Source organism: Tursiops truncatus, chromosome 18 (assembly GCF_011762595.2).
Source record: "Tursiops truncatus isolate mTurTru1 chromosome 18, mTurTru1.mat.Y, whole genome shotgun sequence".
Lineage (NCBI taxonomy): Eukaryota > Metazoa > Chordata > Mammalia > Artiodactyla > Delphinidae > Tursiops > Tursiops truncatus.
The window spans coordinates 62944798-62969906 of NC_047051.1; the positions used below are offsets into that span (position 1 = coordinate 62944798).

At 38.5% G+C, this 25109-nt stretch overlaps 1 protein-coding gene across 1 annotated transcript in view; it reads right to left on the reverse strand.

Moving 5' to 3' along the window:
- Positions 1–93: 93 nt before the first annotated feature.
- DCT (dopachrome tautomerase) overlaps positions 94–25109 on the reverse strand; it is a 34606-nt gene continuing 9590 nt past the window's right edge. The window contains exons 3-8 of the mRNA XM_019921137.3: positions 22796–22896; positions 22496–22662; positions 20190–20369; positions 18462–18597; positions 6476–6677; positions 94–3157 (exon numbers count right to left, since the gene is read on the reverse strand). Of these exons, the coding sequence (XP_019776696.2) occupies positions 2985–3157; positions 6476–6677; positions 18462–18597; positions 20190–20369; positions 22496–22662; positions 22796–22896 (959 nt within the window). The 3' untranslated portion in view covers positions 94–2984. The remainder of the gene's footprint in view (positions 3158–6475; positions 6678–18461; positions 18598–20189; positions 20370–22495; positions 22663–22795; positions 22897–25109) is intronic.

Here is a 25109-nt window from a genome sequence, read left to right on the forward strand (position 1 = left end):
GGAAAAGGGGTAGTATCTCCTTTTCCTGCCTATATCATAGAGAGCTAGGAAGTAGCAGTTGCTTAGAAACTCAATAGAAATTAGAAACACCAGCATATTTAAGAACTTCTTTTTTATTTAATTGAAGTATAATTGATATAAAATATTACACAATTTACAGGTGTCCAACATAGTGATTCAGAATTTTTCAAGGTTATACTCTATTTAGAGTTATTATAAAATATTGGCTGTATTATTTCATACCTGACAATTTGTACCTCTTAATCCCCTACTTCTGTCTTGCCCTTCCTCCCTTCCCTCTCCCCATTGGTAACCACTAGTTTGTTCTCTATATCTGTGAGTCTGCTTCTTTTTTGTTTCATTCACTACTTTATTGTATGTTTTATATTCAAAGTATAAGTGATATCATACAGTATCTGTCTTTCTCTGTCTGACTTATTTCACTTAGCATAATGCCGTCCAAGTTTAAGGACTTATTTTCAAAAGTGAAGTAGTTATTATGTATTTTATGTATATACATAAAATTTCATGTATATATCGAGTGCCAAAAAGATGGGAATTGATGTTCACAAATTAAAAAACAATAGCCCCCAACAGACGAACAATAATCTGCAAAACAATTTTTATTTTCCTCTTGAGTAAGTTTTCTACTTCTTGTTAATGTGAGATTAGAATTATTCATTAGGATTATTATAATTAACAATGTTAAATCCTAAGCAAGACACAAATTTATGTCAAAGAATTTTAGAATTAGAAGAGAATTTAATTCACAAAGGAAAGATGTTACTGGATTTCATTTCACTTTTGAACGTTAGCTTTTAAGAAGCGTTTCTTTTAAAATCATACTTCATATACACACAATTTTTCTAATACTACAGATAGAAGCATATAAAGCAATCTGTTCATTTCCTTCAAGGTTGACTATTTCCCCCCATCATTGAGACGTATGGCTGTACAATGCTCGGGGATATTTTCCGAGTTTATCTGCATAGTATTCACTGTAAGTAAATACCAACTTTTTACTCTACGGGTTTTTTCTACCTTTAGATTTGCTGAAAGGCAGTCGTCATTGATTTATTGTAATGTTAGAAAATGCTAGAAAATTTTATTACTCTAATATGAACTACAAAATTAGGAAACTATTTCTCTTAGGAAGGCATCATAAAACATACTATTTATGAAAAGTTGCACACACTATAGTTAAAAGGAGCTAAGTGTAAATGGTTAGTCTTTATTTCTGCCGCAGATAGATCTTGCTTTTAAACAAATCTTATGAGAATATGATGTATGAAAATTCTGATATACTCGAAGGATAAGCTAGAGGTGGTTATGTGCTTTATAGAATTATTCGTAATAGTTCGTCCATAAAAAGTAATTTCCCCTGGTGCTTTTAATGTATAATTGATCTATACACAACTTCTCAGGAACATACCTACCACGCGCACTTATATCTTCATCTTAAGATATTTCTCTTTTGGTTTAAAAACAAGATGTAAAAATGTGTTCCCCAACAACCTTGAGTTCAGAAAATAAACCTGCCAGAGTGGACCATGTTCATAACACATTGCTGAATTTTCCATGAATTCTATTAAAGGCAGGCATTGAGATCTATGCATGTGGCGCTGGTTAGAGGTCCAAGCAGGGCTTCACCCCATGAAGGACTCTGGGCTGTCTTGATTCTCCTCTGCTGAGCCTACTCTCAGATATACTTTATGAGACTCACTCAAATTCAGTTCAGATTGAGCTCTGTCCATTTCTCTGGCTTCTGCATTCTTATTCCGGGGAATAACACTGGGTATTGGTAAATCTTGCACCCTCTAGCCCCCCCATATGGAGAAGGCTCCAGGGTGCTCTTAAGCCCCATTCTTCACACACATCCATTCCAGTAGAGAGGAGCTGAAGTGAGTGGACAGAAGGGCCACCTCGGTGGCTTCACTCCTACTGCATGGATACCAGACGTGAACAGATGAAACTGTCTTAAGAGCTCAAAAACCGTTAACTCGTCAGAAGTAGGGATCATCTTGATAAGCCTAAACATTTTCGTAAAGACTGCCTCATTCTCATCTCTCATAATCTGATGATTACTTAGTGGATCCTAGCCATTTCATTCTGAATTGTCATATTTTGTATGGATGGTTTGCTTTTAAATGATAAGACGCAATTAGCATTTGTAAGTAACGTCAGTACAGGGCAGCATTCATGAATGTAAAGTCAACTCTTAAAAATAAGCCAAATGCATGAATAAGTTTTCATCTGAGGCTCCCTAGCAAAGGAATATGGACTCTGGTGATAGCTCTGCTGTTAAGAACTGCAGACTCTTTATAAACTCTGTAAAGTCTAATTTATAAAAGAGAACCAAATTGATCATTCATTCATTCGTTCTCCATCCTGTATGGAAAATAAGGCCTATTTTCATCTTCAAGACCATTTTACAGGCTGGAGAGAACAAGAGAAAAGAAGAAAAAGAAGCTGCAGAAAGATGACCAGGAAGCCACCTAAAATCACAGATGTTTACACCTAAAAGAGACCTTGGGGACTCATGTAGCACCTGCACCTTCCTGCCCCCATCCCTTTACAAATGAAGACGTGTGGGCTGAGAAAGATTTAACCATGATCTTGTTCAGCTCTCAAATTACACTGGCCTGCAAATTTCAATGAATCCACTCTATCGATTTTTTGGGGTGCTCTCAGAACACGAAGAGGCTTAATCAAAATGAGGAATTATTAACAAATACCACCAATCATCAGCAGCTCTACCTTTGTTTGATGGTAGAGACACCCTCAAGCACTTTAGCTTGTTTGTTAGATAAACAAAGCAAACCAGAAACTACAGCTGAGCATCTTCCGTATTTGGGATCACCACAACAGGAGGAGCTATGCCAAAGATCTTCAATGAAAGGAAAACCAGTGAGGATTCGTTTGCTCACTGTCAGTGTCAGAACTAAGCCTTGGCCAGCCTCTTCTCCAGGGTAAGGCGTGAGCATCTAGGCTTCTTCTGTGTATCTCTTCTTGCTTAACTGTGTCTCCATTAAGGGTGTATATCCTTTTCGGACTCTTCTATATTGAAGGAGAAGCAGCAGTGCAAAAAGACCAACCAAAACCACCAGCATCCCCATAAGCACTGAGAGGGTTGTGGTCCAATCTGAAGTTTCTTCAACTGAAATTAAAGCAGAAGAGAAGGGTCTATGATTGGGATTTTCATCGGCTGAATACTCTTAGACAAGGGAAGAATAAACCTATTAGCCTTTCACATGCACTTTTGTTGATAAAGCAAAACTACACTGGCTGGAATAAAATTTATCTTCTCTTTCCTTACCAACTATTTATCATATCCACAATTGTTTTTCTGGAGGAAGTGGGAAATGGCATTCCATTATTTGAATGTAGATTATTGCATTTTAAAAATTTCTTACGATAAATACTTACACAGAATAAACCCTCCAAGGAAGTATATAACTACATTTGTGAGTTAGAAACTCATTTGTAAAAAAATGCATGCTAAAATGGTATCTGGGGAACTGCAAAATACACAACCTTCAGGTCTAGAAATTCTTCTATTGTCTCTACCTTTTTTATGGGGTGATAAGTGAGTAAGACAAATGAGATTGGCTATTATAACAGGAGAGAATCAATAGCAAGAGCAGAAGGAATTTGGACCCATTTAAATAGTTGTGGATAAAATCTGAATCATCACATGATAAATCCAATCCTCTATTCAAATATATTTTATAAGCACTTTTCCACAAAATTAATGGATTTCCTTTTTTGTTGTTTCCTTAAAAATTATCATATCCTTGGCCAGCTGTTCTTAAATTCAGTTTCTCTGAACTGGGTTCTTGTTCTGTACTCTACACTTCTCTAAATGTATGATTGTCCTTCTAGTTATTTCCCTCCAGTCCCACAGAGGACCCTGACTCATCACAATGGTGTTTCTCCAAGAGGATTTTAATTTGTCTCCTCCTGCAGCAATCTGGCAAGATCTATTGCCATCTTCATCTTCTTAAAACACAGATTTTTATTCTGTCATTTCTTGGTTCAGGAGCCAAAAACGATTGCCTCTGTTATCGTCCAAACTCCTCTGCTTAGCTTTTCTTTAGTTACTTATCATTTTTTAATTGTGGGAAAACACACATTACATATGTTTTACCACCTTAACCATTTTTAAATTAAGTTCCGTGACATTAAATACATTCATTTTTGTGCAGTCATCACCACCATCAATCCACAGAAATTTTTTCTCTCGCAAAACTGAAATAGTAATTCCCCAGTTCTCCATTCCCTCCCAGCCCCTGGTAACAACCATCCTACTTTCTGTCTCTATGAATTTGACTACTCTAGGTGCCTCATAGAAGTGGAATCCTAGTTTTTGTCCTTTTGTGACTGGTTTATTTAACTTAGCATAAAGTCTTCAAGGTTCACCCATGTTACAGCATGTGATGGGATTTCCTTCCTTTTTAAGACTGAATAATATCCCATTGTATGTATCGCCCACATTTTTTTATCCATTCATCTGTCATTGGACACTTGGGTGGCTTCCACCTTTGTCTGTTGTGAATAACACTGCTATGACCAGAGGTGTACAAATATCTCATTACTTGCCTTCAATTCTTTGAGGGTATATATATGCCTAGAAGCAGAATTGCTGGATCGTATGGTAATTCTACATTTAATTTTTTGAGGAGCTGCCATATTGTTTTCCACAGAGACTACCCTAACATTCCCACCAGCAGTGCACGAGGATTCCATTTTCTCCACACTCATCAACACTTGTTACTTTCTGCTTTCTGGATGTAGAGTGGCATCTCGTGGTTTTTGCCCAGCTTTTAAAGCACTCAGTAACCAGGCCCTTCTCTCAAATCCAACTTTAATTCACAGTTATCTACCCAAGCCCTCCACTACAACCAGACCTTCGTCTCATGGTCCTCTATATAGACTACATATGTCTTTCACAGCCCTGTTCCCTGCCCTTCTTCAATCTAACATGCTCCCTTCTTTCCCCCTCACCTACCTAAGACCTACCGTCTCTTTAATCTAGTTCAAGACCCAGCTCCTTTCCCAAATCCCTCTCTCCCTTCTCCAACCTTTTGTTATAGTTATGTCTCCCCAGGCAGGATTGTAAATTTCTTTGTTAAACCAATAAATGAATGTAATTTGTATCTTCTATTGAGTTAGTGCATTCTGGGCATGTTTAGACTCTTGGTCTGTACCTGTTAATTGGCTGATGTCAGAAGACATGGAAGCATGGTCAAAATGCACATTCCAAACTTTCTGATTATTATTATGTTCAATCCCAGAGAAAAGAGAAAGATTTCAAAGAGATATCCTTAGCTGACCAAAGAACGGAAACTTCAAATCAGTAAGCTGCAGTAGATGTAGAACTGGAAGGAAAAAGAAAGGACAGGGTCCAGGGTCTGAAAGGCTTTGAAAGTTAGAGAGACAGAGAGAGAGAGAGAGAGAGAGAGACACGTGACCTCAGAAATCATCTTGATTACTTTGCACCAATGGGGAAATGCCACCAGCAGATAGGCCGTATGTTTTGCAGCTTCTTGAAAAATTTAGAGATTTTTAAAATTGTTTTACCTTCCTTTCTCAACCTGTCCTAAGATTCTTTAAATGACACATGGCGCTATACTGGGGCCTGGGCAAATAAAAAAATATAGTGCCCCTACATACACTTATCAAAACATCCTCCCATATTTTGAACCAGGTGGAAAAGCTAACAAAAAACCTACAACTTAAAAACATGACTTCAAAAATTTCATTTAAAAAAAAAAATGTACACATGAAGTCCCGTGCAGCCCAATCTATTGGCAGGCCATTGTCATCTTCACAAACCCATTCAGCAGGTTGGTACTGGCTAACTGGGGGAAAAAAAAATTGGTCTACTTACAAACTGATGCAGGGGTATAAAACAAACAAACGACAGCCTGCCTTTAAAATTTTGGTAGTGTATTCATCATAGATTTTTTTGCATGAATTTGGGTATTTGAGAATATTACTCCTTAGCTCAATTACTGAGTTTTTGGCCTGCCCTTGAACTTTGTGCCTGAGGCACGTGCTGCGTCTGCCTCACCGTAAGCCCAGCCTTACCTTCAGGTCCTGCTAGTACCCATCCGTAGGTGGCTAGTGTATTTTGATTTTATTGCTTAGGCATTTCAAACCACGGCCAGTTTTCAATTAATGCAAGTAGAATTGTCAAATCGGGTGTAGATACTTTCCCTGTGAAATAAGTTCTCTTAACAACTTTCAGTTTTCTAAAACAAGAGTCATCCAACCAGTCCCTTTTCTGATGTTTAATCGGTAGTTTAAAGGCTCATTTTGGTAAATATAGATACTCTATAAAATTGCCAATAAACTTAACTAGACCTGAGTACTTCCATTTAAGGTCGTGGTTTACACTAGAAAGAAAGGAAAAAGGAACGAAAGCTTCTTTAGAAGATGAACGAATCATGCATTTAGAAGTTGCATTAGTTACCTGGCAGATCAATAGCATAGCTATAGCCAAGCTGGTCTGCAGTTAAAAAGAGTTCCTCATTAGTCACCGGAGGGAAGAAAGGAACCATGTTATACATCCGATTGTGACCAATGGGTGCCAGTTCCTGAGGCCAGGCGTCCACAGGGGGATTGAATCTTTTCATCCACTCGTCAAAAACGGCATCAGTAAAGGAATGAAGGACCTGCAAGACAGTTGAACACGGTGTTAATTAACATTGATAGGTCTGTTCCAATCAGACCAATCTGATTGGAACTTTCTCTAAAATGAAATAGGGTTGGTTCTTCTTTTTTTTTTGCGGTACGCGGGCCTCTCACTGTTGTGGCCTCTCGCGTTGCGGAGCACAGGCTCCGGACGCGCAGGCTCAGCGGCCATGGCTCACGGGCCCAGGCGCTCCGCGGCATGTGGGATCTTCCCGGACCCGGGCGCGAACCCGTGTCCCCTGCATCAGCAGGCGGACTCTCAACCACTGCACCACCAGGGAAGCCCGGGGTTGGTTCTTCTTGACATCAGGAACTTCTTGGTGACATACCCACTGGCATATTTAGTGACGTTTCCAAGGCTGTATGGCATATCTCTCCAAACAGGATTATAAACCCCTTTGTTAAGACAAATGAAAGTTCATGTTGCAGATTTAACATTGGTTTAGGAATATTTGAGGCCTTCAACAAATGCATGTTAATTATTAGGTTCAGGAAAAAAAGGCAAGTGTGATGAGATATATAGTGTAGTCAATATTCAGATGATTTGGTTTTAACAAGAGAGAAAGGAAACGTGTTTACCAGTATTATAATACAAACGGATAGTTAAAAAAAAAAAAAGACAGAAAGAAAAGAAAAGAAAGAAAGAAAACATCCAAAATGGGTGTTCAAATTTTTCTCACCAGGAATACCCTTCTATGTGCTCATTTTATAACCCTATCATCTGAATTCTCAGTGTTACACCAGCAAAAGTCTAAAAACATTGTAATGCACATAGTGCTGTTTTATTTTCTCAAGGAAGCTAAGTCCTTTTCAAATACAGCCATTATTACATGTTTTAAAATATTAACAGCAAAATTTCACATTTATAGTCCTGATTTTGCAGCAGGACGTAAATGTGAGAAATCAGCCCCGTGGTTAGAGGCTCTCTTTCACTCCTAGACTGTCGTTCAGGGAGCCCAGGGGCCCTGTCTGCTTTTCCTTCCCTGCTGTGTCCCCAGGGCCTGTCAACCCAGGGTTTGCTGCAAGGGGGAAGGGGGACATTTAATTCAATAAATACTTGTTAAAGGAATTCGTTTACCAATTTACCAATTATAGAGCTCGTCAAATTATACTATAACTTGTTATTTGTTTATCAATTTCCCCTAACAAGACCCCTAACTCCTAAAAGCCAGAGATAAGGCCTTTTCATCTTTGAAGTTTTAGACTTAGCATACAACTTGGACAGAGTAGATGCTTAATAAGTTTCTGTTAGCTGATGACAGTGCCATGCAAATTAGTTTTATATTTTGTACAATTCAGCCAAACAGGCCTCTTTCTAGCAAGTGCTATTTCCCTCTGTCTGCAATCCTGCTCCTTCTGTTTTCTGGCATGAGAGTCTTTCAAGACAAGCTCAGTGGTCCCTGTACTGAGACATCTTCCCTGACTGCCCTCTTTTTTTTTTTTTTTTTTTTTTGCGGTACGCGGGCCTCTCACTGCTGTGGCCTCTCCCGTTGCGGAGCACAGGCTCCGGATGCGCAGGCTCAGCGGCCATGGCTCACGGGCCCAGCCGCTCAGCGGCATGTGGGATTCTCCCGGACCGGGGCACGAACCCGCATCCCCTGCATCAGCAGGCGGACTCTCAATCACTGAGCCACCAGGGAAGCCCAGTCTGACTTCTCAGTCCTTTGCACTTCTTAACCCTTTTAATTGCCTTGCCCTTCTGGCTTGTATTACTGTTGTTTATTTAGTAGATAATAGTTTCAAAACTTACCCAAAGTTTCTTGTAGTTAGTCCACCCATTCAGGCAACAGTGAGAGCTTTCTACATTCAGGATAGTAAAAATAATCAAGTGATTTACTGAGGGGATTTTTTTCCTGAATGGACTTTTAAAGTTCATGGCAGAGACAATCATGTTAAAAACCAAAACATCAAATTGTAAGACCTGGGCTTTCACAGAGAGAAAGGATTTTCTGAGTTCTGAAATCTTGGCTTTGAGTAACAAAATTTAAACCCCGGAGGAATAAAGGCATAGAGTTTATCGCATGAGCAACAACTTGAGAAGAACACATGATAATGCTAGTGACCAATGTTTCCCACAAGAAGAGTTCAGAAACAGTTCATCTTTGAGAAGGGGCCTCAGCCCTGGAAAAGGAGCTAAGTGTTAGTTGTTGGTGTGGGTCCCAGAAAATAATATCACATGCCCTAAATCCTGGAAACTCCACATAAGGTTAAGAGGTTCCCAGAGAGGGCAATTGTGCTTCCTTCTCCAGGCGTAGCCTCGGGAGGCTGCCAGCCTCAAACAGAAGTTTTGCCTCAAGCGTGGAGACCAAGCAATAGATGTACAGTGTCTAAGTGTAGCAAGCACTGTGGGTTGCTTACCCAATAGCCTTTCTCTGCTTCTTCCACAGTAACTTCCTTTGTGTTTGGGGTGAAACAATGTGTCAAGTTATCCATGAGATTTAACTGCAAGTCAGTGGATAGGACTTCTAGGACATCTCGTTAAAGGTGGTTGTCTCGCTTAAAAGTGTCCCCTTTTCACTTTCCATCTCTGCTTGCTGCTTCCTGGTACATGGATGTGATGGCTGAAGCCGCAGCAGCCATCTTAGCAGCTAGCAAGCAAAGTTAAGAAAAGAAGCCACTCACCAAGGATGGTAAAACAGAAAGACAGAAGGTGTTCATGATGACTGGAGCTACTATACCAGCCCCGGACCGCCTGCCACTAGAGGTCTTTTACACAAAGAGAAAAATAAACCTCTTTTTTGTTTAGGCTTCTGTAATTTTGGTTTTCTGTTTTAAGCAGCTGAACCAAATGCTAAGTGATACACAGAAAAAGGGGTGTACCAGAATGTATTTTCCAAGCAAGGCCATACAGCATCTCTTGAACTTTTAGATACTGTCTGAGTTCAAGTGAGAGATCAAACTGTGATTTACGAAAAGAAATAAGAGACTCTCAGGGCATAGAAAGATGCAGATTTAATGCTGTAAGAGGTAAATAACTGGGTGAAAGCACTAGAATTAACCCAGCACAAAGTGTAAATAATTAAGGAGGGAACAACACTCTAAAACAATTCATAATTTGGAGAAATAACAGGGGAAGAGTAAGAAGGAGAGATTATAGGTCTCAGAAGGGTTGTTAAACATTATACAATAAAAGCTCTAGTAGGAACTACACACAGAGTACCCAATTTATAGAATGTAGTAAAAAAAAAAGGCCAGTGTGTGCCAAGAAGATGCAAAAAAGGCAACAGACAAAATGCTGTGAGCAACAATATATCCAGAGGCTAGAAAGAGAAGTAGTGCAACCTGGAGACTAGGTATTTTTGATGAAGTTGTGAACATTGTTCCTCAACGAAATACCCTGAATTGCTCTTGAGAAACTAATGATATGTTTGTTGGACACAGGTTGAAAATAAGCTAAGTTAATATCTCTATAAAGGCCAAATGTAATTTGATGATAATAAATAAAAACAGAACAAAGTAAAAGTAAACTGTTGTTGACTTATATCTGCTATAGAGATTCATAGTTACATTTTGGCATTAATAATTGAGTGCTTCAGGAATGAGGTTACAAATTTCGGTATAAAACTTATTCTATCTTGTTCCAACAAAGTGTGGATAGGTACAGGAAGAAAAAAAAACCCCACTAAATTTCAACTTGCGAGGCAGTATTGAAGAAAATGTGATTACATGGGCTTTCGAGGTAAAAATTTTTAAATGTAACCCTTGCAGAAGAAAGCAACTGATCGACAAATGTTGTGCTTACAGGCATAAAGAAACTTAATAAAGTACAGGGAAAGCATGCATGCCTTTCTCAAGATCATTGGAGGATAAAGTTACTACCAAACTTAACCTTCATTTAAATGGCTGCAAATTCAGATTGCGGCCACATGGAATCGCGTGATGACAAGAGAAGAGTATCTGTGCCTGGAGGAACGTTACTATCGAAACCTGAGGCTGACTGAAAACACATCTGTACTTTATCAAAGACCAGCTCACTGTGGTTTTCACCACTTGAGTTCGCGTATTACTATCCAGAAGATGTCATTCATAATCAGAGTGGATCTTATTGTGGTAACATGATGATGCTCTGGTCCTCTAAGAATTCATATCTGAGCATTTAAAAGTCACATGATAGACACACAGTTCCATATGAGAAGCTCTAATTTAAAACTTAAGTTAGAAGTCACAAGTAAAAAGTTGGGTCCGAATTTCTAAATGAGAGAATTCCTAATGGTAACTCGTAAAAAGCATAGCTAACCATGCTTGTTATTTTATGGTATCAATAATATTTGTTTATTCTTGCCTTGTTCTGTCAAGGATTTGAAGCAGTGTATAGTCAAGATGTTGATTTTACATACCTAAATAAACCATATGCAATAGGCATGAAATAGTTACACAACACCCAACTTCTACTTAGCTGACTAAGCTCTCCCACAGGGACATGAGTACTCCATAGACGGCACATTCAGTGAGAGAGAAGAAACAACCAGAGAAAATGGGCATTTGAATAATAATAGTCTCCCGGGCAGTGCTCAGCCCGGATGGTGCGTGTTTCCCGTTTTGCTATAATTTTCTCTCCCTATCCTTTTCTACCCACTCTCTCACTGCATCCTGAGCAGACAGAATAGAAGGTATTTTTCAGGCATTTTGGAGGAGTTACATAGGGAAAGCACCCTTTCTGCACAAAAGATTTGTATAATAGCATTGGATACAAAATATACATATGTATACATAAAATTATACAGTATACACTGTATATAAGATATGATAGCATGCATATAAGAAGAAATATCAAGAGCATTAGGAACTCAGTTGCTATACCTTGAGGAAGAAAGCTTGTAGTTTAAGCATTAAATTTTGAACAGATGCAAACAGAGAACACAGGAGAGTTCTGCTATTAGTATATCAATTTAAAAGATGTGATGTATGCTGAACTGCATACATCATAGGCAGACAATACAGGTTGAAAGAGAGGACCAGGGTGATGTTAGAAGAGATTCTAGAGAAGAACTGAGATACTCCCAGGCCATTCAAGACTAAGGGACCACCAAAGCTCTAGGAGAGAGGAACTCAAATGAATGCTAGAACCATCTTAGATTTGTATATAAATTATGGTTTGCTGTTATACTACTTAATTCATCAATAATGAAGTGTATATAGTTCATCTCTTAGTTACAGGTTTAGTTCTTCTCAGTACAGTATGTGTTTATCCTTATAAAGTCTAGAGTTGAAAAGAACCCCTTCAGCTCCATTTAGCCATTTAGCATGTACAAGTTAAAAATCAAACCATCTCTACAAATTATTGTGTATAAAATCAGCCACAAGGATATATTGTACAGCACAGGGAATATAGCCAATGTTTCAAAATAACTATAAGCGAAGTATAACCTTTAAAAATTACGAATCACTATATTGTACACCTGTAACTTATGTAATATTGTACATCAACTATACCTCAATAAAAAAAGAGTAAATAAGAGTATATCATGATAGAATGTGGTGCACACTTCAGTCAAGAGTATTTCTTGTACCTAATTAAATATTATTAGAGCTTTTCAATTATTAAAAATAAAATGAAATAAAATAAAACCACCCAGACTGAGCCTACAGAAACCCTGCCACCCTGGGAGCTCCTGCCCAAGCAAGTGGCCAGCCACCCTTTCTGGCACCTCAGCTCTTGTAAAATTCACCAAGATGTTATGCTACTTAGGAATCAGTGGCTGTCTATCTCAGTTATTTAAAAATACATATATTAAATAAGTAAATGTGGCATTTTAAAGTCATGAATCCTTACTCATGACAAAACCAATGCCCTATCTTTTCAAAAGTCAAGGGAAATTATTCAGACCTGCCTCACCAATTAGTGTTAATTCCTATCAACATGATCTAACAGGACAATGTGTCCTCAGCTATAATGAAAGCAACTGTGAAGTGATCAAATTAGAATTGTCTAAACTGACAAAAGGCAAAATTGTAGCTGGAAGACTCCACGTGGGGAAATTTTTGAGGAGAAAACTTTTCTTATAATCTCTGCTCAGCCACTTACTAGTTCATCTGATGTACTCAACTCTTAGCCTCTCTGAACTTTATTTTCCCCATATTTAAAATGAGGAGAGTTGTTTACCAGACACAGTTTGTGAACTTAAAGGACTATGTTTGCATGGCATCTAGTGTAGGGACACATTAATAGATGCTCAATAATTTATTGCACATCAACTAAGTACTAACCACTAAAGAACCTAACCACTGTTCCGGAGATTGGATATTGTATCAATGATCACATTAGCTTCCCTTAAGCTAGTGAAATTTAGAAAATACATCTTTATATGAACAGAGTATTAGGTTTCCAAGAAAAATAAAATATCAAAAGAGGATGTTGTATTTGTTACTAGCTTACATAGAGAATAAATCATTTAACTAATTCTCTTAAGAACCTTTAGTTTTTTTTGCTCTCCCAGAAGTCATTATCCTACATGAACATGCAGATCACAGAGAAGGAAATGCAAATGGTTCTTCAAATAAGTGAAAAGATGCTGAACTTCACTTAGAAGAAAAGAAATGAAAATTAAATTCACTGAAATATTTTCACTTATCACATTGGCAAAGATGAAAAAGTGTAATAACATACCATATTAATGAGAAAGAGTCGGGGAATTGTCCCTCTGCTACATAGCTGGTCGGAGAAAAAAATCATTCAACCTCCCAGAGGGCAATTTGGCAACATCTATCAAAATTTCAAATGCGTTTATTTAACTTCTGAGCCCGTGATTCTATCCTCTTGACTTATCTTACATGTTCATTTATTGCTGTATTGTTTGTAAAACAAAAGATTAGAAACCACCTAAACATCCATCAGTAGGAGACCAATTTCAGGAAAAATTCATGCTACAGGATACCATGAGGCCTTTAAAAAAAAAAGTGTTTAGAATAGGTAAAAAAACAAAAACTAAAGAGTAAAACAAAGTCTCAAAAGTCTCTATAGTATGCTGCCATTTGTATAAAAAAGAGAAATATTATACATAAATATATGTGCTTGTATATCTATAAAATATATCTGGAAGAATAGGGAAAAATGGGAATGGATAGCTGGGAGGTGGTATTGATACAGGGACTTCATTTTGTGCCTTTTACATTTGAACCTCTTATAATGTTATAATTTTTTTTAATTAAAAAATTTAGGAAACTATGTAACAACCTAAAAATGTGTGCATTATATTGGCAACTGTATAAACATATAAGAATATGAAACAAAATAAGCAGAAATATTGAAATGAAATTATGGACATCTAAAAACTTTTTTGCCAATATTTCTGCAATTATAAATCATTAAACCATTAATACATTTAAAATTAACATAAAACAATGTTATTTTAATTACTCAAGCTATTACTCTATGACTTTTTAAGAAAGATAAATATAATAGACCCATTTTTAAGTGTTTTGCTCTTGATGGGAGAAAAGCAATGTAAGTGCTTTGCTCTTGATGGGAGAAAAGCAATGTCCTATATACTTCTTTTGTAAAATTTCAACTAAACTCATACTAACTCAGAAGTATTTTATATTTGCTACTATGACCTATTAATTTTAGTCATTTTATTGCAGCCTAGAAAGGTAGAGTCTGATAAGGTCTTACAGGCTTAACTTAGTGTGATCCATTAGATCTTTGTTTTTAGAAACTCATTTTCTCTTTTCTTGGTTTATGTTCTTAAATTCCTTTCTTATCCAAATGATTGTCATTGTTAAGAAATACAAATAAACAACAAGGTTTTACTGTATACCACAGGGAACTATATTCAACATGTTGTAATAATCTAATAACCTATAATAACTATAACGGAAAAGAATCTGAGAAAGAATACATACAATATTGTGTTAGTTTCAGGTGTGAAGTAAAGTGACTCAGTTACATATATAATATATACAATATTATATGTAAATAAATTGACTATAGCTCAATAAAAGAAGAAAGAAATACAAATGGTAATAAGGCTGCTTGTGTGTCTTAATTCCATTTAGAATTTCAGCATATAAGGTGAGGAACAGACACATGAGCTATTCAGTGAGTACTAACCATGCAACCTATGAGTCTCCTAGCTACTGTGGAATTGAAAGAATTACAACTTGCCAAATGTAACTTTCTAGGAGGACAATATCCAAATACACTTTAAGAATATTATCTTTAGGAATTGGGAAGAAAGTTACTAGTCTCTAGCATAGTTTCTTTTGTGGCAGTTAACTATTTAACTTTTTAGTCTATTGGTTTCCCTCTTTTTCTTCTTTTCTAGGTTATACCTACATTTAATATTGAAAACGGAACTACTTAGCATTCCTGTGACCTAATATTATTTTCCATGATAAATGCATTTTATGATAAATGATAAGTGCATTTCCTTCAATTACCTTAAAATTAGAATTTCAGAGATCAGTTCAGAGTTTTTCCTGCATTTTAGCATTATACCTTCTTATACTCAGTATTGCGATCATATACAACTTTGTATTTCTCTTGCTTGAAGAGATTTCAGAAAAATAAATTTAATAAATGTTATATGCAATGTTTTTGCATAAATTGACTCATGAATTTGAAATTCCGGAAGCTATAGCTCTGTTAACTTAAGTGCTTTAACCTGGCTTTCAATACTGTTGAAGCTGAATTGGCTTCAACATGAAACTCTTTGTAAACAGCCTAAATTAACTGTGAGTTCTGGAGCTGGTGCCCAAACATTACTCCTTCTGTGCCTTCAGAGAAGGGCTGTGGCTTTTTGTCTATTTATATATACATAACTTATACCAAAGAAAACAAAATTTTAAATATTAAAGGTATTAAAAGTAATGAAGACAAGGACGATTAAACATCTAGTGTCTTTGAACTACGTGTAAGTCACGGAATTCCTCGTCCATAAAGTCATAATGTGGGCTTCTAACTAGAGCAGGAAGAGAAAGATGACTAAAGAGACATCTGTACGGCAGAGAAGACACTGATCCCTTCAAGCTGGGGTTGGCAAACTAAAGCCTGCTGGGTAAATAGGGCTCGCAGCCTGTTCTTGTCAATAAAGTTTTATTAGAACACCACACTTGTAGGCAGATAGGGGAGGGGGAATCCCTGGTGGGAAAGAACCAGGTACAGCTTTTCGACATAAGAGAGGCCATTTTAAGCCTAAGCCGTTTTGTGATTTAAGCCTGTCCTCAATGCTTGCCCTTGAACAGGCCTCAGTAATAACAATTTTAAGGAAACAAAGGAACAAACTGACTGTTATCAGGCAAGAGAAGTAACTATAGCAAAGACAACAAGTTAGCTGTCTTTGAAACGGAACTCTCAGTTCCGTTTCAATGGTAAAGATTGGCCTGAAGCACTTTCTTGAGCTGTTCTAAAGAATCTAAACCCCCCTCTAGCGATCAACCACCTGATCAGCGGAACCTAGGAGATGATGATGTTAACCTTTTCTGACTTGTGACTTCAATCAACTAAAGATTGGACTCTGTCGACCTTTGCCCCAGTTCTATGCTGAATCTCCTCTGCGCGAGCCCCTTCATGAATATTCATATACCCTTAGCTTAAAACTTCCCCAATTTTGCTGTTCCCAGAGACACTGCTTTGGGAAATATCCCCAGTGTTCTCCTTACTTGCTGCAAGCAATAAATCCTTCCTTCTTCGGATCAATCTTTAGCTTGGTTGTGTCTTTTGACTCAATGTCGGCCAAGAGACTGAACCCAGTCTTCGGGTTAATACACTCACTTGTTCATGTATTGTCTATGGCTGCTTTCATGTTACAGTGGCAGGGTTGCGTAGCTACAACAGAGATCATCTGGCCTGCAAAGCCTAAAACACGTGCTATCTGGCCATCGACAGAAAAATGTTGTCAAGTCCTGCACACTTAGGGGGTTTCCTCAAAATAAGGACATAAGATTTGGCAATCCTTGAGACTTAGGATTGAAAATCAAATTACTAGCAACTACAGAAATGCAAATCAAAACTACAATGAGGTATCACCTCACACCAGTCAGAATGGCCATCATCAAAAAAATCTACAAACAATAAATGCTGGAGAGGGTGTGGAGAAAAGGGAACCCTCTTGCACTGTTGGTGGGGATGTAAATTGATACAGCCACTATGGAGGACAGTATGGAGGTTCCTTAAAAAACTACAAATAGAACTACCCTACGACCCAGCAATCCCACAACTGGGCATATACCCAGAGAAAGCCATAATTCAAAAAGAGTCATGGACCACAGTGTTCATTGCAGCACTATTTACAATAGCCAGGACATGGAAGCAACCTAAGTGTCCATCGACAGATGAATGGATAAAGAAGATGTGGCACATATATACAATGCAATACTACTCAGCCATAAAAAGAAACGAAATTGAGTTATTTGTAGTGAGGTGGATGGACCTAGAGTCTGTCATACAGAGTGAAGTAAGTCAGAAAGAGAAGAACAAATACTGTATGCTAACACATATATATGGAATCTAAAAAAAAAAAAAAAAAAGTGGTTCTGAAGAACCCTGGGGCAGGACAGGAATAAAGATGCAGACGTAGAGAATGGACTTGAGGACATGGGGAGGGGGAACGGTAAGCTGTGACAAAGTGAGAGAGTGGCATGGACATATGTACACTACCAAACGTAAAATAGATAGCTAGTGGGAAGCAGCCGCATAGCACATGGAGATCAGCTCGGTGCTTTGTGACCACTTAGAGGGGTGGGATAGGGAGGGTGGGAGGGAGACGCAAGAGGGAGGAGATACAGGGATATATGTATATGCACAGCTGATTCACTTTGTTATAAAGCAGAAACTAACACACCATTGTAAAGCAATTCTACCCCAATAAAGACGTTTAAAACAAAAAAACTTACTAGCATCACCATTACCACCTTTGGTAGGAGTGAAAGGTCTTGGTTTAATCCTCAATTTGTCAGAGGATTCCGCCATTCTACTCAACATTTTGGAGTACTGGGTAGGAGTGACATGTTTTCTTATGAATATGAGTTGTCTGTACAAATTTTATAATTTAAAATGTGTGTTTTAATAAAAACTTATTTAGAGACATATGGTGTCAATAGATGTGTAGATAGATAGCAGAGAAGGTAGACATCAAAATGCTTGGCGTAATCTGATGGCTGAAATGATAGCCTGAAAAGCGATGTGAGATATCAAGTTAGAGCCAGGGAACAAGGACCATCCTACAGAAGAACAAAGATGGCAATGGAGGACTCACAGACAAGCCCCCGCCTTGTAAGAAGTTGGGACCAGTAGTCCACATTTCTGATATTCTGATGGCAAAAGCAGCTCATTTTTAGCCAGAATCCTTTGTGAAGTGAGGGAAGCCAGGACCAAACACCAAACAGAGCTTTGGACCTCAGGTACCTGGGCATCATGCAAGGGTCACAGTACCTGCACAGTACTTCCAGCCCATCACTTACCTTCAACACCACTCATCCCACCAATGAAAAATCACTCATCATTATGCTAATGTACGATATGTTATGCTAAATTATGGTATAATTTATAATATTATTATGCTAATTTTTGAATCCACCTCTGGACTGTAAACTCCCATCTAGGGTCATTCCAAAGCTAACCATCTCTAAAGTATAGGTTTCTGATTAGGGAACTTCAAATGCTATCTAACCACCCCTATGCTGTAGATTTCAATTAACTTACATATGCATACATCCCATTCACACAGAGAATAAAACACACACCAAACCTTAATCTTGTTGTAAAGCACATAAATCCAACACATTATCTAGAAAAGTTTTCATCTCTTCTGAGTCTTTGAACATACCACAAAAACAGGATCATTGGCAGCAGAATGTGGCAAAGCGTTTGTCCCGTTCAGGAAGGAATGAACCAAATTATGAAGGTTCATCACTTGAGAGTCCAGGGTCCCGTCTGCTTTATCAAATCCTTCCAGGGCATTCCTGAGAGAAATCAGTATGTCAGTGACAAGAGTCATGAATTGATAAAGGTCCCTTTGTATTGTCTCCAGCCTAGATAATAGTCTTCTATTTTGAGATTGTATCGGGAAATGGGAAGCTCTGTTGTAGCTAAATAGCTAAGAATTAGCGACAGCCTTTAATGAGATCTTCTAAAGAGAAGGGAACTCCTAATCCATGCTACTTCCACACCTGCTTGGTTGGAGTCTATATCTTTTGTGTACTGTATGACAATTATTTACTGTCATATCTGTCTCCCGTGCTAGATATGATCTTCTAGAGGACAGAGACTGTGGTTTCTTCAAATTTGTATTTCCAGGTCTCAGTACCATGCCCAGCACATGGTCTGAGATCAATAAATATTCTTTTGAATTCACATATAATCTTATATTCCTATTTCTCCACTAAATAGATCTGCTGTTTGACTGTAATACATTCAGCATTCTAAACGTATCCCCAAATTCCCCTTACCTTTCTCTTTTTTCCCCTCCTCATTTTCAGGAAATTTTAATTGTCCATACCCTAACTCAGTGATCTTCAAATTTAAGCATACATCAGAATCACTGGAAAATAAAAATACATATTTCATGCCCCACTTTCAGAGTTTCTGATTCAGTAGGTACAGGCTGGGTCCTAACAATCTGTGGTTCTTTCTACCTAACTCCCAGGTGATGTCAATTATGATGGTCTGGGCGCCACACTTTGAAAACCACTCGCTTAACTAAAATCTATATGGAAGGCAATCTGTGTCGACTGCACTTGTATCACAATGAAAAACTAATGCATGCTCCTTTTCAAGGTAAAGGTCATCCTTCACCTCACCTTTGACACTATTCTGAGGGATGTGTCCAACCCCAGCACAGACTCTGGGCTCTGCTACACTCGGCACGACCTCTGCAGTAAGTTCAGCCTACCCTGCCCCTGGCCCCAAATAACACACCAATTGTATAATTTACACACGGTTGAGAGAGAGAATTCAGTTTGGGAGAAGACCATGAGTCTATCTGCCATTCTTTTTTGGAGCTTCAAAGATGTTTGTTTAAAATCTTATTTATAGCCATACATATTTCTCATCATGCTTACTGTCTTTTTAGAGGGAGAAAATTATTAGTTGGCCTTTAAATTTCAAGTATCGTAATGTCATTGCTGTGCTGTAATCTGAGTTGCATTTAATCTGTAATACTCCTCTGAGATCTCAGACCCCAATATTAAGGTCTATGGTTGACATTTTTTTAAGGGAGGAAAGAAAAATCATGAGCAAATATTTCAAAAATACTCTGTTTAGTGAGGTGCCTTGGTTCTGAAGACTGTACTTATATGTGTACAGAAATTACAAATACAAAAGGTGGTTTTGAATGGCTGATTAGAAGATATTCGAACTACGCTATTAATGATAGTAGGTGGATGATGACTTCCTTGACACTGATGCCTTGTTACCCTCTTTTACCAAGTGCTTCCCTATTACTGAGCTTTGATGTCTCCCAACACCTGGATTTCCTTCCAGTTCATTACAACCACAGGCGTGAAAATCTAGAAGTATTGTAAAACGCCAGGGTCGCAGAGCTCAGAGCACCAACCTGAAGCTAAAGGTAGAGTTCTGGAAGAAAGGAGGATTGTCAAACTTCTTGAGAGACAGGCAATCTTGTATGTCTTTTAAAGTTGGCAATTTCTCACTGTTTCTTCCCACTTGATTTCTTCTCAGCAAACCTTCATAGGTTCCATTACACAGGGTGACCCGGCGGTTGTAGTCATCCAAGCTAAGATGTGTAAGGAGATTAGAAATAATACGGATAGTATCATAACTTTGAGCCCAGCAAACCAATCAAGGTTATAGTCGTGGTAAAATTTTACTACAGTTACCTTACAAGGGTCAAAAATATGTGGTAAAAGTACTGCTTCCAAAAGCAATTATGGATTAAGGATTTTCAAAAACATAGATGCATGAAATATGAACCAACACATAAATAATGAAGAAAAATTACCATTCCGTTGGAAAGACAGTAAGAGGGTTTACTAGGCAAGACGGTGACTCCTGTTACGTGCATCTGAATCTTGAGTAACTGAGGAGAGACCAGGCTAGACTGTATTAATATTGAGCTAAGCCAGTTTGGGCAGAAGTAAAGCTAGGAAAGCATTTCAGGTAAACTGAAGGCAAATGAAGGTGGTCAGAGTGAAAACACGTGAAACTATATGGAGGAGAAGTATTAGGAGAAACGCTGTATTAGAAAATGTTCTAAGGCAGAAGGGATGGTTAATTGGTAAACGTGGATGCTGGCAAGGTCCCGTGCCCATAAGATTATATCCTACATGCCTGTTGGGGCCTGGAATTCCACCATCAGAACAGTATTCCATTTGGTAGAGATCAAATTTTCAAGATGTTTCTGTGTGCATTTTAATGGGTGAGGGGATCATACTGGGTGTGTGAGAACAGAATCAGCGCACATGAGGATGAAAGACGCCAGTACCTAAAAACTAGACAAAAAACAGCCTCCAAGGCAGCCTTTCCCAAGTGTGTTCCAGTGAGATGGTCTGTGAAATAAGGGTGTCAGGGTCAGATAAGTTTAAGCCCCTCTTGAAAAATAAGAACACGGTTACTTATGAAAGGCTCTGAGACGTTCTAAAATTTTTAAAACCCTTTTAACTCAGCATTCTCTAAATTTATTTGATCAGAGGAGTCTCTTTTCACATACCACCTATTAATAGCCCAAGGCACTATGAGAAATGGTGCCCTTATGGAACGACATTAAGTCATGTACAAAGCACTTACTACATCCCTATGAGCACTGCCTGGAGGGCTGTAGGAAAAGCTTAGGATGTAGAAGATGGGATCACAGTGAGCTAGACCTAGACCCCCGAAAACACGCACATGCCCAGCCTGGGGCGTGGACAACAAAGCTCTGTGCCATGGAGCGGTCGAAAGACAAAGGACAAGGGCACTAGTATAGTGGAGTTCAAAACAGGAGGATCGTGGAGGAAACAAATGAATACAGGAAGACGGAAGAGCTTCTTGGGGAATCTTTTCCTGAGATGTGTGCCAGGAAAGAGAAACAAATTCAAGGAATCCCTAAGGACAGAATTCTTTGTGGGGTATGGGCCGCTTGTGTGTTCTTTGGTACTTTCTTTTTTTTTTGCAAATAACAAACATTTGCTGGTGTCACTTACGGTAGAAAAAAGTTTCTACACCAGATGCACATGACCCGATTTTAGTACTTTAGAGATTCGTCTCACCACCCCATTTCCTGTTCCCCTCAACTCCCCAGCACCCTATGGCCCAGCCATATCAGACTGCTTCTAGGGACTTTCCCAACTACATACATGATGTTCCCTCCGTCTAGGACACACTACCCTCCCCTGCCTCTGGTTGAGAGATCTGTGCCTCCTTGAAGTCTCAGAATACTCGTGTCTCCACCTCTTAAAAGACTCTCACTGATTCTCTTCTTGGCTTTGGACATACACCTATTAAAATACTTCTCACGTTATATTGTAATTTGTTTACCAGCCTTCTACCTTTGTAAGTATAAAATGATATTCCAAAGGGAAGCTATATTTTATTCATCCTTGTATTCCCAGCACTATTAAACTGCTTAGAATATGATCAGTGCTTAAGACATGTTGGTTGAATACAGGAAATACTTCTCATTTTAAGACAGTTGATCTCAAAGTGATGGCCAAGCATATTCAATTCACAAGTGTGATTTCCATCCCTCTATTTTCTTTTTATTAAAGGGCTCAGGGTTTTTTAAAATCCCAGGAAAATACTGTTCAGAAACATGTAAACAGAATCCAACATGCATTAGAAAGAGAATTGTAAAGTTATTCTCCATCTCTCAGACATAAGAAAATAAAATCTCTGGATTTCTGCTGCAGGTACCCATGCGATTACCTATCACAGACAATTTCCCAGCTGGAGAATCTGGAGTTTTGACTAATCAGAGTCGGATCATCTTGTCTTGCAGCCCCAAGCAGCTGGTCTGTACACACGTCACACTCGTTCCTCCCGGTGGCAAAGTTCCAGTAGGGCAAAGCAAAGGACTCATTGCCAGTGAGGCGCTGAAAGCAAAGGGCATGACCAGTCATTTAATTCATGTCATCAGATACAACAAGAAACTGTATAAAGCAAAGACTGATATGGGTCTTGACCAAACACAAAACAAAATTAAAAGAAACTAATGTTTGGACCAACCTGGAGATCTCTTTCCAGCCACAACAAATGGTAGCGGTGCCAGGTAACGAAGGCGGGGCCTTGGTGTGAGAAATCTATGGCCTTGTATGGGCGCCCTGGTCCTAAAACAATTGGGAAACATGTTAGAGGTCACAGAATAGATTTTTTTTAAATGTTAAATGTTACCTGGGAGGTGCTGCAGAACCAATAAGTCCGTGACGTTTTAGTCGGAAAACAACTTTTTTAAATTAATTAATTATTTTTTTATTGAAGTATAGTTGATTTATAATGTTTCAGGTGTACAGCAAAGGGATTCAGTTTATATATATATGTATATATATATATAAATATATGTACATATATATATATATATTCTTTTTCAGATTCTTTTCCATTATGGTTTATTCCAGGATACTGAATAAAGTTGCCTGTGTTATACAGTAGGCCCTTGTTCTTTATCTATTTTTTTAAATTAATTAATTAATTTATTTTTGGCTGCACTGGGTCTTCGTTGCTGCGCGCAGGCTTTCTCTAGTTGCAGCGAGCAGGGGCTACTCTTCATTGCAGTACGTGAGCTTTGCAGCGGCTTCTCTTGTTGCAGGGCACTGGCTCTAGGCGTGTGGGCCTCAGTAGTTGTGGCGCATGGGCTTAGTGGCTCCATGGCATGTGGGATCTTCCCGGACCAGGGCTCAATCCTGTGTCCCCTGCATCGGCAGGTGGATTCTTAACCACTGCACCATCAGGGAAGCCCTTTATCTATTTTATATATAGTAGTGTGTATATGTTAATCCCAAATTCCTAATTTATCCCCCCCTTTCCCCTTTGGTAACCATAAGGGAAAACAACTGTTTTTGTCATTTATCTCTCTGAAAGCAACAACAACAAAACAATCTCAGCAGCAACTAGCAGTTTTAGGATAAATTCTCCTTCATCTCTTGAAAGTTTGATTGACAGCAGAGAAATTCAGGTCATCTTAAGAGCTCCTGTTATAAATTTAATTTTTAAGCAATGTTTCATGAAGATAGAATGAGTATCCCCCAAAAGAGATCAAGACCTAAATGAAATATATTTCTAAAAGACATTTTCTAACCTATTCCTCACAAAAGCATGTATTTATAGGGAGGGATTAATGAATAATAAAGCAACTTCAACTGCACTTAGTCCAAATTCAGCATTTATGTAACCGAAAGGCACTTCCACGGATTCTACCTCAGCCATCAATCAGTTACAACTATTAGCTGACAGGCATGGTTGCCAAGCCCAGAAGAGAGAAAAATACATTCCAACCAATTTGGCTGGCCTCTGGAACTGCCAATTTTAGTGAAAAGCTTTGGGAGATTTAATGACCTCCTTACTGCCTGTTCTATCCTTCTTCTCCCTCTCATAACAGCTTTTGATGGTTATGTAGAAACTTTAGCTAACTTTAGTTCTTTTTCAAAGTACCCATGATAACTTCAGAGAGATGAACAGAAATGAATATAAATTTAATTCCTAGATGCAACCAGAAACTATAGTTTTCTTTTCCTCTTGAGAGACTACTCTCTCATAAAGCAAAAATTCCTCAGAGTGATGACAGGAAAACAATAAAGGTTTAGAGCCAGAAGAGCCTCCGTATCTACCAATAAAGAAAGACAGACACTTACCTATGAGGCAAGTTTTTAAAAGACACTGAGGGGAAAAAACTGCTGTCACTGATGTTGGCTACGCAGCCCTTCATAAATGTTTTAATGCAAAACAGAGTTTAAAGTTCTCAAAACAAAATGATGAGGGGGCATCAAGCGAGGGGGAGTGAGCGATAAACACAAGGACAGATGATTTCAAATGAGAATCTTACTATTCAAAGTGAGCTCTGTATCTTCATTCACCCTGACCCCAAAGAGAAGCCCCAGAAGAGGGGATAATTGCAAATAGAGCCAAAGTTCAGGACAGCACGGAGCAGAATCTGGACTGGACTCCAGCCCTCCTGGAGCTAACTGGTGGCCATGGCTTTCCCCTGACTGAAAATAACAGAGGATAAAATTTGATGTACCATATGAATGACGTTCCTAACAGACAACTCCCATCCCAGGCCCCAGGTTTTAGTATCTGGGAGAGCAGGGTGCCATTTTCTCAAGCATCCAGCCTAACTGTGGTTCAAAGGGCTGAGCCAAGCTACACTGCTGTGGGTCAGCTCATCCTTTTCCTTGACAATTCAAGTCCAAAAACCCTGGGCATTACAGCAGTGCATGGGCACCACAAGCGATGACCTGAAAGTCTCACAACTAATACATGTGAGTTTAGTGCGATACACACTTCCAATACCAATACTCTGATTCTGCACAAAGAAGCTTCACTT